A 12,224-nucleotide genomic window follows, 5' to 3' on the forward strand; every position below is an offset into this window, starting at 1 on the left:
CGCGACCCAGCAACGCCACCCCTGGGTGTATACCCCAGAGAACTGGACGTATATGTGCACACAAAGCCAGTGCACAACCGTGCCCAGCAGCATTTTCACAGTGGCCACAAAGTGGAAAACCACCCAAATGTCCATCGACTAAGGAACACATCAACAAAATGTGGACTATCCGTACAAAGAAATATCATCTTAGTCTCTTAGGGCTGCCAAAACAAAATACCATAGACTGGGCGGCTTCTGCACGACAGAAATGTATTTCTCACAGATCCGGAGACTGGCAAGTCCGAGACCAAGGTGCCCGCACGTTGGGAGTTCTGCTGAGATGCTCCTCGTTCGCAGCTGGCCGTGTTCTCGCTGTGTCTTCACTTGGTGGAAGGGGCCGGGGAGGTGTCTGGGTTCTCTTTTACAGGAGAACTCATGCCATTTGGGAGGGCTCTACATTCAGGTCTAATCACCTCTCAAAAACCCCACCTTCCAACACCATGATTTGGGGAATATGGTTTTAACATACGAATTTTGGAAGGACACAAACCTATGGTAAATGTTATTCAGCCATAAAAGGGAATGAAGTTCTGATACATGTTACGACACAGATGAACCCTGAAACATCAACTGAAAGCTAGTCACAGACAAACCACATATCGTCAGACTCCACTGATATAAAATGTCCAGAAGAGGCAAATCCTTAGAGACAGGAAGTAGACTGGTGGTTGCCAAGGGTGGGGGGATTACAGTGACAGCTAAGGGCTCAAGGGCTCCTCTTTGGGGTTATGAAGATGCTCTGAAATGAGGGCAAGTGGTTGGCTCAGGCAGAAGGGCATGCACCTCTTGACCTCAGGATTGTGAATTCAAGCCCCACACTGGGTGCAGAACTTAAATTTTTTTTTCTTTTTTAAGATTTTATTTATTTGACAGACAGAGATCACAAGTAGGCAGAGAGGCAGGCAGAGAGAGAGGAGGAAGCAGGCTCCCTGCTGAGCAGAGAGCCCAACGCGGGGCTCAATCCCAGGACCCTGGGATCATGACCTGAGCCGAAGGCAGAGGCTTTAACTCACTGAGCCACCCAGGCGCCCCTAGAACTTACTTTAAAAAAATAAAATAAAATTATTAGGGGTGCCTGGCTGGCTCAGCCGGTAAAGCATGCGATTCCAGATCTCAGGGTTGTAAGTTCGAGCCCCACACTGGGCATAAAGAGTACTTAAAAATAAAATGTTTAGGGGCACCTGGGTGGCTCAGTCAGCTAGGCAACCAATTCTTGATTTAGGCTCAGGTCATGATCTCAGGGTCCTGAGATTGAGCCCCACTTCGGGCTCCTTGCTCAGTGGGAGCCTGCTTCTCCCTCTCCCTCTCCCCCTGCTTGTGCTCTCTCACTTGTGCACTCTAATAAATAAATAAAAACTTTAAAAAATAAAAAAATAATAATTTTAATAATAAAATCTTTAAAAAATAATACCTTTTAAAAAGGGGATGAAGAGGGGCAGCTGGGGTGCACAGCCAGTTGAGCACCTGACTCTTGGTTTCAGGTCATGATCTTGGGGTCCTGAGACTGAGCCCTGTACTGGGATCTGTACTCAGTGGCAAGTCTACTTGAGATTCTCTCTCTCTCTGCCTCTCTTCCCCACTGCTCACCCCCACACACGCATGCTCCCTCTCTAAAATAAATAAATCTGGGGTGCCTGGGTGGCTCAGTGGGTTAAACCTCTGCCTTCGACTCAGGTCATGATCTCAAGGTCCTGGGATGGAGCCTCAGGTCTGGCTCTCTGCTCAGCAGGAAGCCTGCTTCCCCCTCTTTCTCTCTGCCTGCCTCTCTGCCTACTTGTGATCTCTCTCTCTGTTGAATAAATAAAATCTTTTTTAAAAAAAAGAAATAAATAAAATAAGTAAATCTTTTTTTTAAAGATTCTATTTATTTATTTGAGAAAGAGAGAGCATGAGACAGGGGAGGGGCAGGCAGAGGGAGAAGCTGACTCCCCGTGGAGCAGGGAGCCCAATGTGAGACTGGATCCCGGGACTCTGGGATCATGACTTGAGCCCAAGGCAGTCGCCTAACCAACTGAGCCAGCCAGGCATTCTTAATTTTAAATAAATCTTTTTAAAAAAATTAAAACTGGGGTGCCTGGGTGGCTCAGTGGGTTAAGCCTCTGCCTTCGGCTCGGGTCATGATCCCAGGGTCCTGGGATCGAGCCCCACATTGGGCTTTCTGCTCAGCAGGAAGCCTGCTTCCCTTCCTCTCTCTCTGCCTACTTGTGATCTCTGTCAAATAAATAAATAAAAATCTTAAAAAAAAAAAATTAAAACTGGGGCAGTTGTCAGGCACCTGCCTTTGGCTCAGGTCATGGTCCCAGGTTCTGGCATTAAGACCCACATCCGGCTCCCGGCTCGAGGGGGAAGCCTGTTCCCTTTCCCACTCCCCGTTTGTGTTCCCTCTTTCGCTTGTGTCGCTGTCAAATAAATAAATAAAATATTTTAAAAAATAAAAAAACAGAAGAGGGGATGAAGGAAAAGAAAGTCTTCTTTTGAAAAGTAGCAGATTCTAAAAAGTTCTTGTCACAAGAGAATTAGACTAGTCCAAAACAGATGGCTGAAAGATAATATTCACATCCGACCTAAAGTAAAAAAAGGAAAACACGATTCCTCCTTTACTATGTTACCACCTACTTCTTATTGGAGTTCTGGAATAGAAGATGTGTTCTATGGTTTTTAAGATGTTCTCAATTCAGTTACTTTGAAGTAAATGAATTTTCATCTAAAACTTTAAAAATGAAAAAACCTTAGCAAAACATCTTGTGAAAAACTTTAACAATGATATCATCCTACAGCTAACTGAGAAGATGAACAAAAATATGCCTAAAACACAGAGAAGAAAGGACCTATCAAATCGGGGCCAAACCAATGCAGTATCCCCGTTCCCAGGGGTTGGGAGCCCTCCGAAGGGATGGCCAAGGCCCACCATCACCTCACAGCCATCAGTTTGAGGGCTCCCATCTCTGGCTTCTGCACAGTCACTACTGCCATCAAAATGTCACTTTTGTTTTGGTTTGGTTTCTTTACAATACTGGAACACACCACTGAATAAGTCATTTCCCCCAATCTTGAATCCCTATTTCTGAAGCTTTACCAATTTTGTATTTTATATTTTGTATTTTATAACAAATCAATTATCTTAAATTATACTAATAGAAGACACAACGTATCTTCAAATACTTCTGCTTTTACCATATCAAGACCACAGAAAAAGCAAGATACATTTTTTTAATAGCATAATGATCCTAAACCACAATTAACCAGAGTAAGAAATATACTCTTGGTGATTTTTCAGGATAATCAGAACTCCTATTTTGTTTCAACTCTTATAAATGAAAACTTTATGCTTGCCTCCAAAATTATAATTTTCCTGCCTGAGGAAGCAATAATAAAAATAACTCAATTCTGGGGCACTGGGGTGGCTCAGTCCATTAAGCACCTGCTTTTGCCTCAGGTCATGATCCCAGGGTCCTGGGATGGAGCCCTTTGTGGGCCTCCCTGCTCAGCAAGGAGCCTGCTTCTCCCTCTCCCTTTGCCTGCTGTTTTCCTACTTGTGCTCTCCTTCTCTCTGTTAAAATAATAAATGGAATCTTTATTTTTTTAAATATTTTTTAAATTTATGATAGAGAGACACAGTGAAAGAGGGAACACAGTACAGGTGAGCTGGAGAGGGAGAAGCAGGCTCCCCGCAGAGCAGGTAGCCCCATATGTGACTTGATCCCAAGACGCTGGGATCATGACCTGAGTTGAAGGCAGACACTTAATGACTAAGCTACCCAGGCGCCCCTAAATGGAATCTTTAAAAAAATAAATAAAAAATAATTCAATCCTTTTTAAAAAGTCTTAGAACTTTAACATCCTCATATTAAACATTAAGAGATGGTTTCATAAACTTGGAGCCAAGTCCTGAAACCAGTATCATGGAATTACAGCATTTTCTAACTTGAATGTAAAAATTTTATATTTCATTTATGGGTCACATCTTCGTATCTACAACTGAAATATTAATTGCTTTTTTTTTTTTTGGTTTAAAAATCAAATAGTACCAACACAGATAATGTATGATATGAACTACTAAAACTTCCTTTTGCAAAAAAATTCCTATGAAACTGCTTGATTTTATGCTTTTCCTCATAAAAGGGGTCTGCAGCCAGAAGATGAACTCTAGGTAACTGAAGGTTCCAGTTAACTGAGTTAGAGCTCTTAAATTGGAATACATTCAGAATTATTAATATTTTATCATTTCTGGGGTGCCTCAGTGGCTCAGTCAGTTAAATGTCTGCCTTCAGCTCAGGTCATGATCCCCAAGTCCTGAGTTCAGGTCCCGCAGCAGGCTCCCTGCTTAACAGGGAGCCTGCTTCTCCCTCTCTCTTTCCCTCTGCCCCCTCCCCGGCTCATACTCTTTGTCAAATAAAATAAAATGTAAAAAAGAATACTAGTAATTTAATTAAAAAATAAATTTTTAAAAAATATACTTTATTTCTTTAGTAGTTATAAGTCTCCTATGTGAAATAAATGACATTTACTCCCACCAATACAACTGTTAGGTTAAGTATAATATTGACATCTGTATTCAAAGGACTTTTCCTCAAAGTTACTTCTGAAAAATAAGGTAACAAATTAAGAAACCACTTTCCAAAAAAGCGGAGAATTACAGTATCTTTAAAAATTAGACTCAGATTGGTGGCCACAAAGTACATCCTTCAAAAGCTGCTACACAGGGCGCCTGGGTGGCTCAGTGGGTTAAGCCGCTGCCTTTGGCTCAGGTCATGATCTCAGAGTCCTGGGATCGAGTCCCGCATCGGGCTCTCTGCTCAGCAGGGAGCTTGCTTCCTCCTCTCTCTCTCTGCCTGCCTCTCTGTCTACTTGTGATCTCTCTGTCAAATAAATAAATAAAAAAAAAAAATCTTAAAAAAAAAAAAAAAAGCTGCTACAGATTTTTATGGTCTAATATCGCCAACACTGCAATCAACAGAACAGATCCTTGGAAAATTATCTACTAATGAATTTCTATATCGTGATGCAGAATTTAGATTTGTTTTATAGTTTGTAATGCCTTTTTCAGTATACAACATTTATCTGTCAGAAGAGAATTAGGACATAAAAATACTATGCTGTCAAAACTGATAGAGCTGTCCATCCATTCAATCACTCAACAAGTACTGAGAATCTACTCGAACTGTGTGGGGGTGATAATATTCACATGCGAACAAAACACACCAAACACCTTTCTGTCTTGGGGCCTATGTCCTAGTGAGGGGAGACAATCAACAAAATAAGGCTGTTTGAATGGGCTTAAGTGCTATGGGAAGAGAAAAAGCGAGGCAGGGAAGGGAGGATTCAGGGGCTCAGAGAGAGATGAAATTGCACAGAGGAAGGTGAGGAGAGGCCTCGTGGAGAAGTCTGTGGCCAAACAAACAGGAAAATAACAATTAAAATTATTTCGCTGGCTTTGAAGTGCAGTCCATGCTTGCATTAAAATATATATATATTCATAAGCTTTCTATATGCTCCATTTCAATTTACTAATTCCTGATCACTGACTCACTGGAAAGAAAGCAGGCAGCCTAGGGCATGCCAAGGATATGCCCAATATTTTGATTTACTTGATGTTTTTTAAGAACTGCAGCTACAGATTAGAGTGAAATTCGGTTTTCTATTAAACAACTAATTAACAGTCAAAATGCAATTCACATTACAAAACCTAACATCCTCTCCAGCAATTTATATGTGGTATTTATCCCACTAATAATTACTAGAGATAGCTAGAGTATGGCCAGCTGTTCATATCATACTGTCTTAGAGAAAAACAAACAAAAAAAAAAGTCAGACTATTGAAATGATCACCTTCTAAAATGAGCCCACAGGGGCACCTGGGTGGCTCAGTGGGTTAAAGCCTCTGCCTTCGGCTCAGGTCGTGATCCCAGAGTCCTGGGATTGAGCCCCACGTTGGGCTCTCTGCTTTGAGGGGAGCCTGCTTCCCTTCCTCTCTCTCTGCCTGCCTCCCTGCCTACTTGTGATCTCTGTCTGTCAAATAAATAAATAAAATCTTTAAAATGAGCCCACAGAAAGTGTCTCTGCAAACTGCATATTTACATATAAAATCCACTTGCAACCCCTCAAAATGAAACCATTTTATTGGCATTTCTTGTAATATTCACAAGACATTTTCTACCTTGCAGGCTGGGGAAAAGAAAATAAAGCAACAGAATAACTGATGTTTAAAATGTGTTTTTATTTTGAAGACTAGTTATCCTTAAATACTATAAATGCACCAAGAAAAGCTTAGAAAGTCAGCCAATGACAAAGCACTCAGTACTCAACATTATCTTTCACATAAGATTTGTTAGTCCAGGGGCGCCTAGGTGGCTCAGTGGGTTAAAGCCTCCACCTTCGGCTCAGGTCATGATCCCAGGGTCCTGGGATCCAGCCCCGCACCCCACCGGGCTCTCTGCTCAGCGGGGAGCCTGCTTCCCTTCCTCTCTCTCTCTGCCAGCCTCTCTGCCTACTTGTGATCTCTGTCAAATAAATAAAATCTTTAAAAAAAAAAAATTTGTTAGTCCACCACAATGAAGATATCTGATAAATAAAATTTGTATCTGTTGAATAACCCAAGTAATTCAATAATGAATAGCAAATGGAGGTGAATGGACAAACAGAAAATATGGATCTTAACAAGAAATGTTATCACTGACTAAACGAAATATATTTGAACTGTTCCCAAAAATACTCAATCCAAGCACATATTTTTGAAATGTGTGGGTTTTCCCCAAGAAAAGCAGAACTTTGACATTTTCTCTTGGACAGATCAGACTTTCAGACCTCCGTTCCCACATCTGGAAAGAACATTTCAAACTCAGCTTGATGTAACTTAAAAATCAAAGTGAGAGCGCTTTGATACTTAGTGACTGAGACTTAACTATGACAGTCCACAGAATGTTAGAGATGAAGTAGTCCAAGTTCATCATCCCCCATGTGAAGGAAGGAACACAGAACAAAAGATGCATTTGCCTCTTCTGCCCTTTAATTTTTGAACACCATACTTCTCTCCGTCTGTCATGCCAAGGAAGAGAAAAATGAGGATTTTTTTTAAAAGCCTGCTAATACGAAATAGGACTGTTTCATTTAGACTTTCGTCAGGTCTCCCCCTCCCAGGCTTTTGATGAAAAATTAAAAATCAGAAGAATAGATCCAAGTCCTCTCCAGACTACACCTAGATTACTTTGCTCCAAGGCCAAGGAAAATGTTTACGATTCCAAGATCCACTCCGAAGCATGCATCTGCAATGCGTAAGCTTTTCGCTGGCAAGATCGGCCAGTATCAGAGAGCGTGCACTGTTTAAAAGGTTAAGTGGATGAAGGTTAAGACAACAACAAAACAATCAATTCACTAAGAAATGTTTTTTGGGTTTTGTTTTGTTTTGTTTTTCCCAAGTAACAGTACAATACTGTCGGCCCTGAGGAATCAGGGAGGTTTCTGCTGAGGATCTGAAAGCCCCCGAGCGATGTAAATCACCGTCAGAAAAACTGCACCAAGGTGTCGGGGGTGCGGAGAGGCAGATTCCGAACGCCGGGTGAGACCGCGACGGTAAACCTCCTCGCGATTTCACCTTCGGATGAAACGTGGGAGGGGAGCGAGAAGTTTCAGCGGCTGCCCGTCTGAAAACAGACAAGATTTAAAGGACCCCGGGGGGAGGCGGAAAGGGGCGAGGATGCGGCGTCCGCGGCGCAGCGGCAGAGCGCCGGGACCCTGGCAGGGATGCGGAGGAGTGGGCTCTTATGTAAGCACACACCAAAAACTGCGTGCACCCCCAGCCTGATGCACGAGCGAGCACACAACACACGTACACGGCCTCTCACCGGGGTGCACCCCCGCCTGCAGGCGCTGCGGCGGACGGGGACCTACCCTTGCGCCCGTCTGCACGTCCCCCCAGACCCGCGCAGCCGCCACCCGGGGGTCCGGCGCCCCGCCCGGGGACGCAGCCCGGCTTCGCCGGCCCCAGGCGCCCGCCCCGACTCCCCCCGGGCCCGCCCCAGCCCGCCGCTTACCTCGCGAGGCCCAGACCCCGCCGCCGCTCAGCAGCCCGGCCAGCAGCAGCCAGGCGGCCGGGGCCAGCGCGGGCGCAGCGCGGCGCAGCATCGCTCCGGCTCCCGGCGCCGCGGCCGGCCCGAGGCGGGAGCGGCAGGCACGCGCGCGGGGCGCCGAGCAGGGCTCTCGCGGCCCGGGGCCGGCTGCTTCGCGCCGCGGCGAGTCCGGGGTCCCACGAGCCGCCGCCGCGACGCTGGGCCGCGCGCTCGGGCCGCGGGCGCCCTCCCCTCCGCCGAGGAAGCGCTTGGCTGGAGGCGGCGGCAGCAACTAAGATGGCGGCGGCGCGCTCTCTCGGGTCCGGCGAGGGTACCGGCGGGGGCGGGGTGGCGGCGGGAGGGGCGCGCGCGAGAGCGGGAGGGCGGGGTGGCGGCGGGAGGGGCGCGCGCGCGCGCGGGAGAGGCGGAGTGGGGCGCGCGCGCGCGCGCGGGAGGGCGGGGGCGGGGCGCGCGCCTCGAATCGCCGGCGGAGCCCGGAGCGCGCGCCCGCGGGGCCGCGCCTGGGGTACCTCCCGAGAGGCGGCGAGATGTCTGGGGGCTGCACGCCCTGCCCCGGCTGCGGCCGAGAGCATCCATCCCTCATCCCCCACGCGCGCCCCCAGGCTCCCGAGCCCGGCCCGCGGTACCCTGGGGCCAGCGCCCGCCTTTCAGCCCTTCGCACCCCCAGTCCCGCGGCGGGCAGACCCCGCCGGAGGGTGCAGCCCGGGGACCCTGACTGCCCACACGTTGGGCCACTTCGGGGAAGGCACGTCGCCTCCCAGAGTCCTGGTGATCTCATCTGCCAAACGGAGGTGATGACAGGGAAACTGCGGGGTCGTGAAGGGTTTTCAAGGAGATGGAGGTCAGCGAAACGCACTTTGTAAACATCAAGGACCGCGCAGCACGTGCTGCGGTGGTTCAGCCATGGGAGGGGGCATTAGCTGCTGGGGCCGGGGTTGGGGTCCGCCTGAATTTGTAAGTCCAGATTCCTTCCTTTGCTAGAGAAATCTGTGATGGCTTTTTAAAGACGGCTTCTGCGTGCCCTTTCTAGATGATCTTAGCGTGATGCCAGTGGTCCCTTAGAAATGCAGAGATCCAGCCGGATGAAGAAGGGATCCTCCCCCGGGCTGGAGTCCTCCCCTTCTGTCCTGGTTCCCCCACCTTCCCTCCGCCCCTGGGACCACCCCACGCTGGAGGAAAGGACTGGCACAGTCATGGATGGGCTTCTGTGCCAGATGCTGCGAGACATTATTGGCCCCATTTTGCAGATGAGGGAACAAAGACTGAAAGGCAAAATGACATCCCGGGTTGTGAACACTGAGCCCTCAAGGCCAGGGAGGTGATGTTAGGGAGACCCCCAACAGCAAAAGCTAAATAACAATGAAACATGAATTATTCAAGACTGTGGGGGAAGAGCTATCCAAGGTGATTGGAACACTGTGATTGACAGAGCCCTGATAGCTAAGAGGGTTGGTTGGCCAGGCTGGTGGGCTTTGCCGAGGCCAGCTTGGGGTGGGGTTCCGGAGGTGGGCCCCTTTAGAGGCTGGGATTAGTAGGAGGCAAGGGGAGGACTTACCTAGGAGGATAGTGGGGGAAGAGCCCAAAAAAGTAGATTCAGGCCAGAGTGTGAGGTGTGTTTGTGGCCGATGATTGTACTGGCCGCAGGAAGACCTTGAACAGCAGTGAACAGAGGCATGATTGACCTGATGGGAGTTCCAAAGCTTCCTGTAATGGAATATGTTCCTCCCTGTCCTTTGTCCCTCAAAGGCATCCTCTACCAAAGCCTGCAGAGACCATCTCTCCTTCCCCTGCCACCCCATTCCCTCGGTCCAAGAGGACAGGCCTGCCCTTGGGTGGACCCCTCCTGAGGTACCTGCCTGGCCCCTACCATCTCCAGGCCCCCCAGTTCCACTGCTTCCAGCCAGCACTGCAGAATCATCCTCTCCGAGCTTTGCTTTTGCTTCCCTCCCCCTCCGGCTCCTGCGAGCTCCTTGTTGCCACTTTATCTGGTCCAGACAGCTCTGCCAGTCTTCCTACCCCTCAGCCTCAGGTCCCACCCAGCTGACCTCAGGGCCTGCTCTCTCAACACAGTCTGTGCTCAAGTTCATTGCCGCCCAGGGCCAACATTAGGTAGCACATCTCGCCCCCACCTTTGCTCTGAGTCACACCTGGGCTATCTCCTGCAGGAAGTCCTCCGGACCATCAGGCCGTCAGTCCCTCGTCCCCACTGGCTCTGAACCAGGCAGTCCAGGATTGATAATCTGCTACCATGTGCCCCATGTGTGACCTTTTCTGCTCCCCACTGTGTTCTAGTGGAAAGGACCTGGAGAGTTCAGTCAGAAGCACTGGCAGGAACTCTGGTTGCTTCTACTGTGAATGATCTTGACAAGTCACGGAACTTTGAATCTCTTTCCTCATCCGTGAAATGGGACGGCAGTACCTATTTTCTGGAGCTGTCAGAATTAAATGAGATGATGCAATGAAAGTGCCTCACAGAGCCTTGTATGCAGTGGGTGTAAACACACAGGAACTTCTTTTTCTTCCCTCAGGGATCTTCTAAGCTGCTTGTATACTGTTGAACATACACTAGGCACTCAATAAATACTCAGCAATGAATTCCTGTATTCATTTTTGTATTGTGGCGATCACACCTCAGAGGATAAAAAACACCCCTTGTAGGCTTCCGGGGACCTTTGAGATGTACAAAACATAAAGTCAGAAAGGTATAATCTCAGAACTTTGTCTTGAGTCAATAGGCTGATGCCAAGAGGGAAAACGGAATGTATTCAGTTCTATTAGAAACACAAACAAAAGCCCTTTGGTGTCTAGAATCCTGATCCCTTTATCTTCTTACCCTCACTGTCCCTTAAAGAAACAAAGAGGTAGATCAAAAAGGTTCAGCAGCAGGTGGGCAGACAGACGGCCGGTGAGCTCAGTGCCACCTGCGCACGCGGAGATTTTGCCCAGAGGAGAGTTTGTTGGGCTGCAGGGCTCAGCCGGAGCGTCTTGGAAGCCAGGGAAATCAGTGAACCCAGTTTCCAGTCTGCCTGACAATAGCCTCAGTCATATTGGCCCTTTCCAAAGGTCTCCACGTGATGGATTAGTTAATCCTCAAAATGGCCCTGAGATGGGGATGGGGATCGATCCAGACTTAACAGTTAGCAGAGCGGAGTCTCTCCTAAGCTGAGCCAGCCGCTGAGACAGCAGCAGCAGCAGCAGCAGGGGTCCCAGAAGCAGGGGGAGATGAGGCAGCACCCCGGGCTCGTCCTAGTCAGGGTCAGACACGGGAGGGAAAGGAGGAGGCTTTGATAACCAGGCCCAGGAAGACTTGAGCTTTTGAGCATAAAGTCAATCCATCTTTGCGATAGGTAGAAGAACCCAGAACTTCCAGGGTGCTGCGTCTTTTGTAATGATACGTGCTAATAACAACAGTCTCTAGTAAGCTCTTTACGGGGGACATTTCATTTATGCCTCCGACAACCTTTCCAGAAGGTATTTTTATTGTGCTAGATGAGAAAAATGTAACGTTTGATGAAGAGCCCATTGCTGGAAAGTAGGACACCTGGGATTCAGTTTCATGTGGGTCTGAGACGCAAACAATGCCTCAGCCTCTATGGGAAAGGACACCTCAAATACCAAAGCGGGGAGAAAAAGCCCTATGCAGGATCCCACAGCCTGAAGTCATCAGCCTGGTCCGCCACAGTCAGAGGTGGGACCCTGCCACCTGGCAGCTTTTCTGGAGCCATGGGAGGCATTCTCATCCAGCCTGGGTTTCTCACCAGGACACTCATTCCCAGGTCCAGGGTTGCCGAGAGAAGGAAAAATGGTCACATGCAGGAAAACTCACTGCCAGGAAACTGAACCCCTATCAGATGGGACATTAGGACTGTTAGCAGTCCCAGGCCAGTGCTGGTGGGACTGAGCTAGAGGCTGTAAGCCGCTGTTGTGGTCACTATGAATGATACGCTTGGAAATTGACCCACTTTCGGGATGCAGCAGAAGGCGGCTGTGGGAATCTTGATGAGAGCCACTGATCAAACGCCCCCAAAATACTAAAACCACAGCCCCCGTCACCACCGCTAGGGCCCTCCTGGAGCCCCAGAAGTTTCAAGATCTGACCCCATCTCTGCCTTCTGG

The 12,224-nt window shown here is 48.3% G+C and overlaps 1 protein-coding gene across 4 annotated transcripts in view; it reads right to left on the reverse strand.

Moving 5' to 3' along the window:
- The window catches only part of CLSTN1 (calsyntenin 1), a 75,999-nt gene extending 67,621 nt beyond the window's left edge, over positions 1-8,378 (reverse strand). For 2 of the 4 annotated variants that reach the window (XM_032863349.1, XM_032863347.1), the window contains exon 1: positions 8,073-8,378. In XM_032863349.1, coding sequence (XP_032719240.1) covers positions 8,073-8,163 — 91 coding nt within the window. In that variant the 5' untranslated portion in view covers positions 8,164-8,378. The remainder of the gene's footprint in view (positions 1-8,072) is intronic. The other 2 variants (XM_032863348.1, XM_032863345.1) reach the window with 1 other exon arrangement.
- Positions 8,379-12,224: the final 3,846 nt, after the last annotated feature.

This window comes from Lontra canadensis, unplaced genomic scaffold, assembly GCF_010015895.1.
Source record: "Lontra canadensis isolate GAN:19392208 unplaced genomic scaffold, GSC_riverotter_1.0 scaffold25, whole genome shotgun sequence".
NCBI lineage: Eukaryota > Metazoa > Chordata > Mammalia > Carnivora > Mustelidae > Lontra > Lontra canadensis.